General features: G+C 39.8%; 1 protein-coding gene across 4 annotated transcripts in view; it reads left to right on the top strand.

Moving 5' to 3' along the window:
- CFAP97 (cilia and flagella associated protein 97) overlaps positions 1 to 10,825 on the top strand; it is a 39,754-nt gene extending 28,929 nt beyond the window's left edge. For 2 of the 4 annotated variants that reach the window (XM_063637729.1, XM_063637730.1), the window contains exons 6-7: positions 9,055 to 9,205; positions 10,292 to 10,825. In XM_063637729.1, the coding sequence (XP_063493799.1) occupies positions 9,055 to 9,205; positions 10,292 to 10,422 (282 nt within the window). In that variant the 3' untranslated portion in view covers positions 10,423 to 10,825. Of the gene's footprint in view, positions 1 to 2,571; positions 2,614 to 9,054; positions 9,206 to 10,291 lie in introns of those variants that run through there. The other 2 variants (XM_063637731.1, XM_055276578.2) reach the window with 2 other exon arrangements.
- Positions 10,826 to 15,963: the final 5,138 nt, after the last annotated feature.

Below are 15,963 nucleotides of genomic sequence, written 5' to 3'. Positions count from 1 at the left end.
ATGATTTATATCCCTTCATTTGCTCTCTCTCCAGTGACAGAGAACAATTCAGCTGGCTAACAGACATGATAACTAAAGCATTTGTGTTCCAGCACTCTTAGATCAGTGTGTTAGCAATTCAGAGGCTATTTAGATGGAAATAATCCCAGACAAAGAAGTAGTGTTGTGCAGAAAAGGTAGAGAAGGAAGGCAACGATTGTATAAAACTGACTTCTCTGCTCTAGAGTTAAAAGCATACTGTTCATCTGTCCTCCTGATGAGGTTCAAGATCATCATTATTTGTTTCAATAGGTAGATATTATCCTTCCTCTCATTAAACATTGCAACCAAACAAAAATTAAGGGAATAAAAATTATTCTAGCTTATTAGCCTAGCTGATTAGCAAATTTTAAATTCAGAGAAATGAAAATTTTATCCAAGAGTGTTTTTATCCAGTAGATAACTTTATCAGTAGACAGCCTCAATTATCATTATAATTTAAATAAAATTAGAATTTTATTACTTGTAAAAAGGGGAGTAATTTTTTAATTCATGAATTCTGAAATATTATTTTTAGCCAGGTACAGTACAGTGGCTTATGCCTATAATCCCAGCATTTTGGGAGGCCAGGGCGGGAGGGTTGCCTGAGCCCAGAAGTTCAAGACAAGCGTGGGCAACATGGTAAGATTCCATCTCTACAAAAAATAAAAAATTAGCCAGGTGTGGTGGCGCATGGCTGTAATCCCAGCTGCTCAGGAAGCTGAGGCAGGAGGATTGCTTGGGCCTGGGAGGTCAAGGCTGCAGAGAGCTGTGATCACGCCACCTCTGCCTCCTGGGTTCAAGTGATCAGTTCAGCCTGGGTGACAGAGCAAGACCCTATCTCAAAAAAAGAAAGAAATATTCTTGTTAAACCATATCTCTTTCTTTTCACTTGAACTTTTTTCCGAAAGAGCATAAGAACAATCTTAGCAGAAGGAGAGGTGGTTAAAGATACTTGGTTGATGGTTTCACTTTACCCTCTAAGAAGAAGTGAGATTATTTCATTCTTTTATTTTATTTTATTTTATTTATTTTTTTGAGACGGAGTCTCGCTCTGTCACCCAGGCTGGAGTGCAGTGGCGCAATCTCGGCTCACTGCAAGCTCCGCCTCCCGGGTTCACGCCATTCTCCTGCCTCAGCCTCTCCGAGTAGCTGGGACTACAGGCGCCCGCCACCACGCCCGGCTAATTTTTTGTATTTTTAGTAGAGACGGGGTTTCACCGTGGTCTCGATCTCCTGACCTCGTGATCCGCCCGCCTCGGCCTCCCAAAGTGCTGGGATTACAAGCGTGAGCCACCGCGCCCGGCCTATTTCATTCTTTTAAATGTGTGTCAGTATCCTCAGGTATGAAAGAATTTTGGGGGGAGAGAAGTAATTCAAGCAAAGTTATGGAGGAAGTAAGATTCCTAGAGAAATGTAGTATCAGAGTTGGAGCCTAAAGTTAACTAAATGGAGTTAACTTATTTTCTTTTTTTTACTTTCTAAGATTATGTGTGTAAATAAAATAGTCCTTAGTTATTTCGTTGTTCTTGTTTTGGGGGGATTTTTTTGTTGGCTTTTGGAGATGAGGTCTTGCTATGTTACCCAGGCTAAACTCCTGGGCTTAAGTGATCCTCCCAGCTCAGCCTCCCGAGCAGCTGGGACTACAAGTGTGTGACACCCCGCCTAGCTCATTAGCAAATTTTAAATTCAGAGAAATGAAAATAAACAGACAATATCGTCTAGCCCATCTTTTCATGTAGAAAAATTGAAACGAACAAATAAATAATGTAATGATGATTTCTGTACCTGTTAGCATAATTTTTCCAGTTAGGAGTTCTCGTGTTAGAATTTTATTTTAAAAATAAAAGGCATGTATGAATTTAGAAACTTAAGGCAGTTTTTTTTTTTTTTTTTTTTTTTGAGACAAAGTCTCGCTTTGTCACCCAGGCTGGAGTAAGTGGCTCAGTCTTGGCTCACTGCAACTTCTGTCTCCCGAGTTCAAGCTATTCTCCTGCCTCAGCCCCCTGAGTAGCTGGGATCACAAGCCTGTGCCACCACGCCTGGCTAATTTTTGTATTTTTAGTAGAGACAGGGTTTCACCATGTTGGTCAGGCTGGTCTCAAACTCCTGACCTCAGGTGATCCTCCAGCCTTGGTGTCTCAAAGTGCTAGGATTACAGGCGTGAGCCACCACAGCTGGTCTAAGGCAGTTCTTAAAAACATTCTATGAAAAATAGGCTGCGGTGGTGGATCACCTGAGGTCAGGAGTTGGAGACCACCCTGGGTAACATAGCGAAACCCATCTCTACTAAAAATACAAAAAATTAGCCAGGCGTGGTAGTGGGCGCCTGTAATCCCAGGGCTCCTGTAATCCCAGTTACTCAGGAGGCTGAGGCGGGAGACTCACTTGAACCCGGGAAGCAGAGGTTGCAGTGAGGAAAGATACTCGCCTGGGGAACAAGAGCAAAACTCCGTCTCAATAAATAAATAAATAAATAAATAATAAAATTATCCTCTTCTGTGCTTTGTCTGCTAGTATACAGGCGTAACTTTATTTTATTTATTTATTTAGACGATCTCGCTCTGTCACCCAGGCTGGAGGGCAGTGACGTGATCTTGGCTCCTTGCAGCCTCCCTCTCCTGGGTTCAAGTGATTCTCCTGCCTCAGCCTCCCGAGTAGCTGGGACTACAGGCTTAAGCCACCACACCCAGCTAATTTTTGTATTTTTAGTGGAGATGGTATTGCCACGTTAGCCAGGCTGGTCTCAATCTCCTGACCTCAAGTGACCCATCTGCCTCAGCTTCCCAAAGAGCAAGGATTACAGCTGTGAGCCACTGTGCCTGGCCTGTAGGAGTAACTTCAGAACTCTTATATAGAATAATTAAAGGGAGATTGTGATAAATTGTCACAAAAATGATTTATAGCAAGTCTCATACCTACTATGAATATTAATCTGTTGATTAAGAGTACTTTTGTTCTAGGATCTTGAAATGATGTATAGTTTACTTCATTTGGGTTTCCTTCTGTCTGGTTAAGGTCTGCTATCCCCTTCCATTGAAGAAAGCAAGCTAACGATAACTCAGTGAGACTCCTGCTGTTGAAATGTAGAGAGCAGTCGTCTTGATTCTCCCTGTGTGGGGGACAGTTGTTACTTTTTAGTGTCCTTACAGGGTCTTTGCTTCATCACTCTAGAAACACTAAAGCAACTCTCCTCTGCTAACGGCTGCAGAAATCATTAAGACATTATTTATTTGTTTAAATTTGTTTAAACATCAAAAGATGGGCTAGGTTAATTTTTTTTCTAAAGAGAATAATTCCTGGATATAAAATAAATATTTGGACAAGTGTATTAGTCCATTTTCATACTGCTATAAAGATACTACCTGAGACTGGGTAATTTATAAACAAAAGAGGTTTAATTGACTTACAGTTCTGCAAGGCTGGAGAAGCCTCAGGAAACTTAGAATCATGCTGGAAGGCGAAGCCCAAGCAAGGCATGTCTTACATGGTGGCAGGATAGAGAGAGAACACAGGGGAAACTGCCACTTTTAAGCCTCAGATCTCATGAGAACTCCCTCACTATCACGAGAACAGCATGGGGGAAACCACCCCCATGAACCAATCACCTTCCACCAGGTCCCTCCCTCCACATGTGGGGATTTACAATTCGAGATGAGATTTGGGTGGGGAGACAGAGTCAGACCATATCAATAGGTATATAACACAGTATTGCTAACTATAGTCAACATGCTGTACATTAGATCTCCAGAGCTTACTCATCTTGCATGACTGGAACTTTGTACCTTGGGTACTTGACATTTGCTAAGAGACTAGATCTTAGGTGTTCTCACCACACACATAAATAAAAATGGTAACTCTGTGAGGTGATGGATGTGTAAGTAGCTCAAGTGTTATTTCAGCATGTATACCTATATCAAAACTTCAAGTTGTTTACCTTAATATATATCATTACCCAAAATTGCACTTTTTTTTTTTTTTTTTTTTGAAACAGAGTCTTGCTCTTGTTGCCCAGGCTGGAGTGTAGTGGCATGATCTCGGCTCACTGCAACAACCTCCAGCTCCTGGGTTCAAGCAACTCTCCTGCCTCAGCCTGCTGAATAGCTGGGATTACAGGTGCCCACTAATTTTTGTATTTTTGTACAATGCCAGCTAATTTTTGTATGTTTAGTAGAAATGGGGTTTCGCCATGTTGACCAGGCTGGTCTCGAACTCCTGACCTCTTGATCGGCCCGCCTCAGCCTCCCAAAGTGCTGGGATTACAGGTGTGAGCCACCGTGCCTGGTCTTTTTTTGTTGTTATTTGAGACAGAGTCTTGCTGTGTCTCCCAGGCTGGAGTGCAGTGATGCAGTCTTGGCCCACTGCAACCTCTGCCTCCCAGGTTCAAGTGATTCCCCTGCCTCAGCCTCCCAAGTAGCTGGGATTACTGGTGTGTGTCACCATGCCTAGCTAATTTTTGTATTTTTAGTAGAGATGGAGTTTTGCCATGTTGGCCAGGCTGGTCTCAAACTCCTTAGCTCAGGTGATCTGCCTGCCTCAGCCTCCCAAAGTGCTGGGATCTCAGGGCGTGAGCCACCGCACCCAGCCAAAAAATGTAATTTCTAAAAAAAAAATGCAGACGAACTCTTTTGGGATTCATTATTAGGATCTGATTTGAGTGGCAGTTCTAAGATTTTGTAAACTGTACATTACCATTCTTACTGTTTTTTAATCCATTAAATATTTGTTTAGTATTTGTTATGAGCAATGTAAGGAAGGAATATAAAATACATATGAAATACACATATGAAATACTCCCTTAACTGTCTTGTACTTTCAAACTTAGCTGGGAACATAATACTGTTGCATGTCAAACAACTAGAAAATACAGCAATATTAACAATACCACTAATTTTAATGTTCTTTTTTTTTTTTTTTTTTTTTTGAGAAGGAGTCTTACTCTGTCACCCAGGCTAGAGTGCGGTGGCACAGTCTCGGCTCACTGCCACCTCTGCCTTCCAGGTTCAAGTGATTCTCATGCCTCAGGCTCCGGAGTAGCTGGAACTGCAGACGCCTACCACCACACTGGGCTAATTTTTTTTGTATTTTTAGTAGAGATGGAGTTTCACCATGTTGGCCAGGCTGGTCTCGAACTCCTGACCTCAAGTGATCTGCCTGCCTCAGCCTCACAAAGTACTGGGATTATGGGATGAGCCACCATGCCCGGCCTTAATAAGTTCTTGCTAGATACTAGGCACTATTTTAAGCACTTTAGATGCATTTTATCACTTAATTACTAAAAACTGACTCTCAGGTTATTTCGTTATTAATATCCCTATCATGGAATTTGATCAAGGACACAATCAATGGCAGAGCCAAGTGTTAAGCCCAAATCTTTCTGACCATATAGCTTACATTTATTATCACTGTATTACAATTGTTACAGCATTTTAAAATTTTTGTTTGTTTGTTTGAGATAAGGTCTTGCTCTGTCACGCAGGCTGGAGTCTAGTGGTGTGACCATGACTCACTGCAGCCTCGACCTCCTGGACTCAAGCCTTTCTCCTCTGCCTCTTGGGTAGCTGGGACCACAGGCACACACAACCATGCCCAGCTAATTTTTATATTTTTTGTAAGAGACGGGGTCTCGCCATGTTGCCTAGGGTCGTCTTGAACTCCTGGGCTCAGACGATCCTCCTGCCTTGGCCTCCCAAAGTGCTGGGACTACAGATGTGAGCCACTGCACCCAACCTGAACTGTTGTTTTTTAAGTTTTACATAAGAGTTCTAAATTGATGACTAAATTAACATGCATACACCTTTGATTATGGGGCTTACACCAGGGGTGTCCATTCTTTTGGCTTCCCTCAGCCACATTGGAAGAAAAAAAATTATCTGGGGCCATACATAAAATATACTAACCATAGCTGATGAGCTAAAAAAAGAAATCACCAAAAAAAAATCTCATAATGTTTTAAGAAAGTTAATGAATTTGTGCTGGGCCGCATTCAAAGCCATCCTGAGCTGCATGCAGCCTGCAAGCCACAGATTGGACAAGGTTGGTTTACACCTTAAAATTTAGGGTAATCAACACTTTGTATTTTGATATTATTTCTATAGGCAAGAGTTATTTCTCAAATCCTTTAGCTTTTGTTGGCTTGTTGTATTCATGTAACACTCAGATGGACACATGGTATTATTCCATGTGATTTGGGTACATGAGCCGAATCATTTCTCTCTTATTTCCCTAAGTTTCTGCATGTAAACTTGATAATTGATGTATCAGACTCCAGAATGGGTTTACTTTTTGCATTATTTTACAATTATTTCAAAGTTGATTTTGATCACATCTATATTGTTTTATATCTGATGAATAAGTATTGTAATTTTCTTAAAATTTGTAAAAGAAAAATACTCATCCAACCAAATAAATAAACTTAGGACACTAGGAGTTTAATAGACATTGAGACTTCTACCGGCAAAAAAGCAAAATTGAAAGATAACTGAAAATGCCAGGTCTTCTGTCTTGTCCTTTCCACCCTGCACAGCTCAGTGCGTAGTTAATAGGATAATCAGACAAAACAGCAAATGCACTCTGCTGGTAAAATACACTGAAGATGTGGCCCCAGGAAGTTCCTGCACAGTTACAAGCTGCAGGTAGAGAAGATATGATTTCAGGAGGTTTGGACACCTAAATCACACTGCTTCTCTGTCCACAATGCAAGAAAGAGGATATGATGGGAAGACCGTGGACTTTACAGTCAGGTGGAATCATGTTCAAGTCAAAACTCAGCTCAGCAAAGGGAACCACTAATACTAGTTGGGTAATTTGAGTAGGTGACTCTTTTCTAGCTTTTGAAGGCTAAAAAGTAGGGAGGGGCACTTCACACAGACGGAATAGCAGGCAGGCAGTAAAGATGTTCTCAATGGTTCTGTCCAGTTCTTCACGTGTTTTGCACCTCTGCTGTTTGCCTCCAAGCCTCCTTTTGTTTCTATGACAACCTCCTCCTCTCCCTTTCTAAACGGCCCTTCCCCTGAATATCTTGGCTTATTCTTCCACCATGTGTTCCTTCTTTGGAATTGTTCAGGAACTCAGCATAGAAGGGCAGGGGATGCAACTGATAAGACACCAAGTGGAAGAAAAGTTTTGGGAGTCGGTGGTGATGTTTCACAACAGTGTGAATGTACAAAATACCACAGAACTGTATGCTTAGAAGTGGTTAAAATGTGGTTTCATTTTACCACGGTAAAAGGAAGAAAGAAAAAAAGATTGTACAGAGAAGACTTGTCCTATGACTGAATTCATGAGTCTGATTTTTTAGTGTGAAACTTAGTGCGGGTCAGTACTCCCTTTGCAAATAAGATCAGCTTCCTTCAGAGAAAGTTTGAATGAGTAAAGAAAAGAATAAAACACAATCATGGATCAATTCCCCAAGCTGTTTCGTCTACCTCGGTATTTCTTTCTCAACAATGCCTATGAAAAGCCAACAGAATAAACTCTTTCACCTTTTAAGAAATAATTATAAACAAAATTTAGAACATTATACGTGAGTCTCTGTTACTGAATTGTAAAAAAATTACCATGTTATTAGATACTATGTTGCCTTGGCCAATTGATGTATATATCCTTTTTTTAAATTTATTAAAGTATTATTAAAATGGAGACAGGGTTTCACCATGTTGTCCAGGCTGGTCGGGAACTCCTGAGCTCAAGCAGGTCATCCACCCGCCCCGGCCTCCCAAAGTGCTGGGACTACAGGCGTGAGCCACTGTGCCTAGCCTACATATCTTTTTAAAAACTTTATCTTCTATACTAATTGGTTTTCAAACTTCTTAACAGCAAAAGCTTTTTTCTCCAAATTAAATGTTATGCAGAATCTTTAGTATATAAAACAGACAATACATGCCAGGCGCGGTGGCTCACGCTTGTAATCCCAGCACTTTGGGAGGCCGAGGCGGGCGGATCACGAGGTCAGGAGATCGAGACCACGGTGAAACCTCGTCTCTACTAAAAAATACAAAAAATTAGCTGGGCGTGGTGGCGGGCGCCTGTAGTCCCAGCTACTCGGAGAGGCTGAGGCAGGAGAATGGCGTGAACCTGGGAGGTGGAGCTTGCAGTGAGCCGAGATTGCGCCACTGCACTCCAGCCTGGGCGACAGAGTGAGACTCCGTCTCAAAAAAACCAGACAATACAGAAAGCATAGTTAGGCTAGTAGAAATTAGCAGTGCAAGACCCGAGGGCCCTCCCTGCTGGCCTTTCCCCAGTGGCCTACCAGCCCTTGAGGCACTACTGCAAAGGAAACAGGGTGAAAGGCACTGCTCTACAACGTACATGTGGAGAATCTGTGGTAGCTTCCATATGTGTGTGCTCATTCCTAGGGTCTAACACTAGGTTCTTAGCATTATAACTCCCATTACGTCATGTCTATGAGAAAATCAGGTTTAATGTGTTTTATTTCAACTTACAGCAGCTTTCCTAAGACTAACCTGGCACAAAAGAATTAGGCCTCTAGCAAGCTTGTCTAACCTACCTTATTTTGTTGTTTGTTGTTGTTGTTCTGTTTTAGGCTTTTAGCAGCCTGAAGCCATGGTTTTTAGTTTCTGTCTCTAGCAATACGCAGAAAAGAGAGATGAGGAAGGGGCTTTGCTGGCCCAACCAGAAACAGAAAGTAAGAACCCATGACCGTATTCTCTCCGTTGGACACCTCCGGATGAATTGTTATATCTTAGTGGTTTGGTTAGCTGTGGGATAGGCAAAACCCTTGGATTTTTATGAAATTACATTATTTGAAATGTTTTTCACATGGTATGTCGGGAATGATTTAAGATCTTTTGGCTGGATGTGGTGGGTCTCACCTGTAATCCCAGCTACTTGAGAGGCTGAGATGGGAGGATCCCTTAAGCCCAGGAGTTCCAGGCCAGCCTGAGTGACAGAGTAGGATCTTGTCTCTTAAAAAAAAAAAAGAAAGAAAGGGAATGTCAGGCTCTAGAATGTATTGCCTTGTTAAAAATGATTGCTGTTTAACCTTGCCTTTCAAATTAATTGTCTTTATTGAAGGCTTTATTGAAAAGGCTTGAGGCTGTGAAACCAACAGTTGGTATGAAACGCTCAGAACAACTGATGGACTATCATCGCAATATGGGCTATCTCAACTCATCACCATTGTCAAGACGATCCAGATCTGCTCTTGGCCAATATAGCCCATTAAGTAAGCATTTTCAAAATTATTTTATACTTATTTGTACCTTGTATCCTTTTTTTAAAAAAAGTAACTTATTATGATAGAGTTTTAAATGCCAACTCTAGAATGCGTTCTGTTATTTCTCACTGTCATGTTTTGTTTTATTTGTATTAGTTCACTTAATTTCAGGTTTCATTTACAGCATATAATGACAGGAAGGAAACCAGGAGATAAAACAATCAAAAATATCAGTAGGTTCTTAGGTAATTGAGGAAGGACTTTTAATTTCAAAGTGTATTGAAGGAAGAAATACATAGATGTGCTGTTTAAAGCTGCTAAAACATTCTCCGTAGGTAGTTAAGAATTATTGCTAATAGCCTCCAGCCCTTATGTGTGCTTTTTCTTTCTTACTGGATAACTAAAACAAAAATTAGCAAACTGATCACACAACAAGCCTTACTGCAGTAAGGCTTGTTGTGTGATCAGTTACAGACCTAGCCAGTTGTGTGCCCCAGAGAGTACAGGAGTGGAGTGACCATTTAGTGCTGGAGTGTGCAACATCTAGAAAGGCCAGTGTCCTTTACAGAAGTCTCTGCTGTACTTCATGTATGCATTCTAAACCATATAATAAATAGAAGGGAATACCAGACCGCCCGATGCCACAACTTCCCAGCGCTCGCCGTCGTGAGTCTTCAACTCTCATGACTAGTAGTTCCATTTATTCCTTCTCCAAACCTTGCTTCCGTGGTATAGTGACTAAGACAGGGTCTTATTTTAGTAAGTCATACTTAGCATTGTCCCTAAATGTAGTAAGTTATTTGTTGATTAGATATATAAATGGTTATACAAAGTCATTTTTTTCACATGAATTATTTGAGAAGCTTTTAAAAATGTTTGTTTTCCACGCCAATCCAGTGAATCAAAATCCCCTGGTGTGGCATCTGGATATGTTTGTTACTATATTTTTTAAGTTCCACAGGGAATTCTGAAGTGCATTCCTAGTCGAGAATCATAGCATTAGACTATTAGACACACATAGAATGTGGAAGAAAAACTAGTCTGGACTTAAAGTGAGGAGAGTTTCTCAGATATTTCTTCTTTGTATCTTTTCAGGAGGAGCTTCCAGGACATCCAGTGCTACGAGTGGTCTCAGTTATAGGAGTGAGCGATCAGCTGTTGACCCCTCCAGTGGCCACCCTCAGAGAAGACCTAAACCCCCTAATGTCCGTACAGCTTGGTTATAAAACACTTTTTTTACTTTCAACATTGTTCACACAACTTTCCTTGAAGTGCTCGTGCATATTACTATAATTCTCTGTGTAAACATCCAGAATACCGTGTTAGCAATTTAAGGTGTACAACGGTGAGTTGTAATGTATTGTTATTCAGTGCAAAATTATTGTCAAAAAACGATTTAATGTAAAAAGTGTTTCCTGAGGATGTATTTATATATGTATGTGTTCTTAATAGAGAAATAGTGGTATGCATGTGTATCTTCTAATTATAGAAGTTGATTCAGTTGTCATGCTGTCAAAATAGTAGTGATAGCATCATTGCATGTTGTACCCAAGATGGTCACTATATAGTTTTCAATTTGTGTTATTTTCATTTCTTTATAAGCATTATACCATGAGGTTAGCTCCTAAATTTGGCTGCCTTTGTTTTTCATTTGCTTTAGAACTTACGCGGCATGACATAGCTTGATTGTATTAGATTTAACACTTATTATGAAACAAATCTTGAAATTTGTTTTCATTGGTAGAGCTAATCTAGATTTGATGAGCAGATTGAGAGACGCTTCTATTGGAGCAATTCTTGTAATTCACCAGAGGTATCTAGTTATTGTATAAGTGCACTGAGTTAGATCTTAAAAGTTTGATCAATCATTCCAAACCATTTCAAATATGAATATTAGAAAGTTCAACTTAGAAGCTTCCCTTTTGTGTTTTCATGCATTCAGGTAAAGTCCTATTTATGACTCTTAGAAATGAGGTAGGTTTCAGAGCTACAGTCTTCTAACTCGTGAATAGTTTAAGGACCACATCAGTTATAAACCAAGTGTTTGTTGAATCAGTGAAATGGCACTATCAGCATGAAGAGCTGAGAAGCAGATCCTGAGGTATGTTGGACAGTGTTTTAGGTAATTCAGTATTTATTATGTTATTAGAGAAGACTTAGCATAAGAAAGAAATGCTTTAGAAATTCCAGCAAGTATGGGCCGGGCACGGTGGCTCACGCCTGTAATCCCACACTTTGGGAGGCCGAGGTGGGCGGATCACGAGGTCAGGAGATCAAGACCATCCTGGCGAACACGGTGAAACCCCGTCTCTACTAAAAATACAAAAAATTAGCTGGGCGCGGTGGTGGGCGCCTGTAGTCCCAGCTACTCGGGAGGCTGAGGCAGGAGAATGGCGTGAACCCGGGAGGCAGAGCTTGCAGTGAGCCGAGATAGCGCCACTGCACTCTGGCCTGGGCAAAAGAGCAAGACTCCGTCTCAAAAAAAAAAAAAAAAAAAAAAAGAAATTCCAGCAAGTATTTATAAGGCCTGAAAAAACTAAAATTTGAACAAAAAGGAAAATAAATCACGCATTTGTTGAGGCTCATGCTTTAAATATTAGCTAATTTTCTGGTTTTGATTTACTTTGATTTATTTGATTGAACCCTGGAAGTATTATTTTTACCAGTCCCACATTTAAAGACCTAGTAATCTTGATGGAATTGGTAATGGCAGATAGGGTTTAATGTTGTTGACTTTCAAATTAGAATTTTTTTTCTGTCAGACTTAGGCTTTTATATAACAAAGTATGATATCTCATTGTTGCCACCGTTTTTCACTACTAGCCTTTTCAGTATGCCCTTAAAATGTATTGGAAAGGTTCCATGTTAAATGACAAATATCTTTTTTCAGTATGAATTTTTGATCTGTAGCCACAATAAGATTTTCATTTTTCAGTGCTCAGGCTCTGTAGCATGCATGCTGAATGCTTTTTTCCTTAGCACCTTTAACAGTAAGGTGTTACTGCCTTTTACAAAACATCAATTCAAAATGTCTTGGATTTAGTTTGTATTAATAGATTTTGTTCAGGATCAGGCCTGTGAACATGGGCGCAGGGAGATTAAATAATTCATGTGACCACAACCTGGCTTTGAGGTTCTGCTGCTTTTGGAGGCCGTAATTTTCATTCCATGTTATTTGATGCTCTGTTCTGGTGAACAAGTTATTATACCTGTTGTGTATATAAGCTTGAGCTATACTAAACCAAGGCTTTATTTTCTTTTGTTAACTTATGTACTTTTACTGTTTATATATAATCTTTTCTGTTCATAATGGCGTTAGTCTCTGAGTACATTTTATATTATCTTTGCTGCCACATGTCAGTATACAACACAATAGTTTTATAAATAAAAACTGTACTTTGATTTAGGTACTAATGTAATGCTTTAGTTTTTACTACTTTGAAAGGGGAAGTTCATCTAAGTATTACTGATAACAGGGATCCAACTTAAAGTAAAAGTTGCAAAGGGCAACAGTCTTTTAAGCAGAACTTACAATTCTGTTGTCATGGTTATTTATATATAATGAATATAAATAGACAAATAGGAGTTGGAAAAGGTGGTATATTCTAAGTCAAGGTGCTACGAAGTTGTTACAGTTTAAGGGACATTCTTAAGAAGGAATCACTTAAGTATATTACTCTTCTCATTTTCAAGGACATGAAAAAGTAAAGGATGGTCTAGCACTATTTTATGTTTTTTTGACTTGTACTGAATATATGTACTTTGAAGATTTACATCTATAACTAGAAAGCATACTAATCCGAGGTCTGGTTATTAGGCCAGATTCTTGTTCAGTTATTTTTTAAACTAACGTTGCCTCCTTTTTAGTAAGATTCTACGAGTTTTTTAACTATTACAGTTATTTCTTAAGGGGTAGCTCTTAGACTTCTCTACTGTCTTTTTCAGTTTCCATAAACAACTGTTTTCTTAGCTATTACTCCAAATAAAGTTCTTTGGTTTGCTTAAAAATGCAGTGCAATGCAGTTGTTTTCTCCCCGCTAACCCGAGTGTCCAAGATAGACATCTAGACAGCTTTAAGAAGGTGATGGTCATGGGTAAGTGATGGCTGTGCCTCTCATCTTCAGATTCTTCAGATACTGCAAACTGTGAAACATGTTAAGACCAATATAAATCCAAAGATGTGAGTTGGTTATACTTTAATAATTAAATTCATAAAAAGTTTACTATCTTCAATGCCAAAAAAGTCTTAACCTATAAATGATTATATACAGTCTTAGAAAATATGCTTAACGGTTATGGCTTCTTTATTTCTATGAGTAAAGATTAGTGAGAAACTTAAAATTAACATCCTTTTAAGATTTTCTGTTCCATTTTAATGTATTTTAGCCATTTAGAACTAGTCTGGCATAATGAAGAAAGAAATAAAAGAATTAAAGATAACTGAGTTTTGATCCTATGTTTATCTCTAAAATGCGCTGTCTTGTTCCAATTTTCAAAATTAGAATAACTTTTACGTGCCTTACAAGACCAAGAATTAGTAGGAACAAAGTTGGAAGGACGGTGTCAGTTATTTCTGTCTTTGAAAGTATAATATTTACATGGAAAAGAGTTTGCTTAAAATTATATTCTTAATCAGAATTTCTTTAAACTGCATCATCTAATTACTTCTGTAAAATTGTTATGGCACTACAATACAGTGGGCACTCTTACAGCTTAAAGAAATGGGCTTTTTGTTGTTGTTGTTGTTTATATTTTTGAGATGGAGTCTCGCTCTGTCACCTAGGCTGGAGTGCAGTGGCACGATCTTGGCTCACTGCAACCTCCATCTCCTAGGTTCAAGCGATTCTCCTGCCTCAGCCTCCTGAGTAGCTGGGATTACAGGCACACGCCACCATGCCTGGCTAATTTTTTGTATTTCTAGTAGAGATAGGGTTTCACCATGTTGGCCAGGCTGGTCTCGAACTCCTGACCTCAAGTGATCTGCCCGCCTCAGCCTCCCAAAGTGTTGGGATTACAGGTGTGAGCCACCACGCCCGGCCAGGAAATATTTTTTAAAAGTAGTCATGTACATCAACATTTCATATGTATTCTATATGAGTAATAAACACACTAAAGCTTGCTGCAAAACATCAGTTTAGGAATTTTTTATGAGGGTTTAATAAAACTAGCGCCATTGGAATAAATTCCCAAGTAGGTCCTGCAGTAGCATATCTGAGCTCTCAACAGCAAAGAGAAAGAATGCTAGAGCAAATACTATTATGTTATGGCAGAAAATTTTATTTGATTTTTCAATTCTGGTGATGAATTTTTAATTCATTTAGAGATATTTCTGGAGCCACCATAATAGACTCTTAAGATTCTGTGCTTCCATTTCAAAATTTAGCTGGTAAATCCAGGTAAGTTGCACTATTTGCTCTAGATGACATTTTTGAGGTTTAACTGGTTTACAAAATAAAACTTAGGAGGTAACATCATTATTTTACTATAATGAGACAGGGTTTGTTCACATGGCTGTAATCCACAATTATAAGATAGTAAAAGAATTTGAGGCTGGGGATGGTGGCTCATGCCTATAATCCCAGCACTTTGGGAGGCCGAGGCTGGCGGATCACAAGGTCAGCAGTTCGAGACCAGCTTGGCCAATATGGTAAAACCCCGTCTCTACTAAAAATATAGAAATTAGCCACACATGGTGGTGTGTGCCTGTAGTCCCAGCTACTCGGGAGGCTGAGGCAGCAGAATCACTTGAACCCAGGAGGCAGAGGTTGTAGTGGGCCAAGATCACGCCACTGCACTCCAGCCTGGGTAACAGAGCAAGACGCCGTCTCAAAAAACAAAAAGAATTTGAAGAGCCACCAAAACATAATTAAAAACTATGGTGCTAAATTCTTACAGTATATATATTACAATGATAGTCTTCACCAAAAAACCACACATCACATTTCTTTCATACATTTTGGAATTATAGCTAGTCTCCAAAGTTTGGAGGGTGCTTTGTTCTTGATTTGATTCTGAGAATCTATTTTATGAAGAACATATGCAGCATTAAGCAAATATATCTGCTTCCCACATAGTTACCTATACAAACTAGAAAAATCTAATTGTACCATTAACTTCGGTCTTCACTTTGAACATTTGAGTGTAGTTTTGCCTGTTTTTGAGTTTCGTATAAATGGAATTATGCACTTGTGTATGACTGTTTAGCTTAACATCTTTATGTTTGTGAGATTCATTGATATTGTTGCATGTAGCTATAATTGGTTCATGTTGATTTTTATGTAGTATTCTAGTACTTGACTATACCACAGTTTATTTTATCTATTATGTGGTTGATGGATATTGTGGGTGGTTTCCAGGTTTTTGGGTTTTTTTTCTTTGTTTTTTTTGAGACGGAGTCTCACTCTGTGGCCCAGGCTGGAGTGCAGTGGTGCAATCTCAGCTCACTGCAAGCTCCGCCTCCCGGGTTCACGCCATTCTCCTGCCTCGGCCTCCCGAGTAGCTGGGACTACAGGCGCCCGCCACCACGCCCGGCTGATTTTTTGTATTTTTAGTAGAGACGGGGTTTCACCGTGTTCGCCAGGATGGTCTCGATCTCCTAACCTCGTGGTCCGCCCATCTCGGCCTCCCAAAGTGCTGGGATTACAGGCGTGAGCCACCGCACCCGGCCAGTTTCCAGGTTTTGACTATTACAAATAATGCTAATGTGAGGATTTTCGTAAATGTGCCTTGGTTGATCTGTGTGTACGTTTTAGTTGGGCATGCACCTA

This window comes from Symphalangus syndactylus, chromosome 4 (genome assembly GCF_028878055.3).
Source record: "Symphalangus syndactylus isolate Jambi chromosome 4, NHGRI_mSymSyn1-v2.1_pri, whole genome shotgun sequence".
In the NCBI taxonomy this organism is placed as follows: domain Eukaryota; kingdom Metazoa; phylum Chordata; class Mammalia; order Primates; family Hylobatidae; genus Symphalangus; species Symphalangus syndactylus.
The sequence above is the reverse complement of the archived record's forward strand: the minus strand, read 5'-3'. Positions and strand labels throughout refer to the sequence as shown.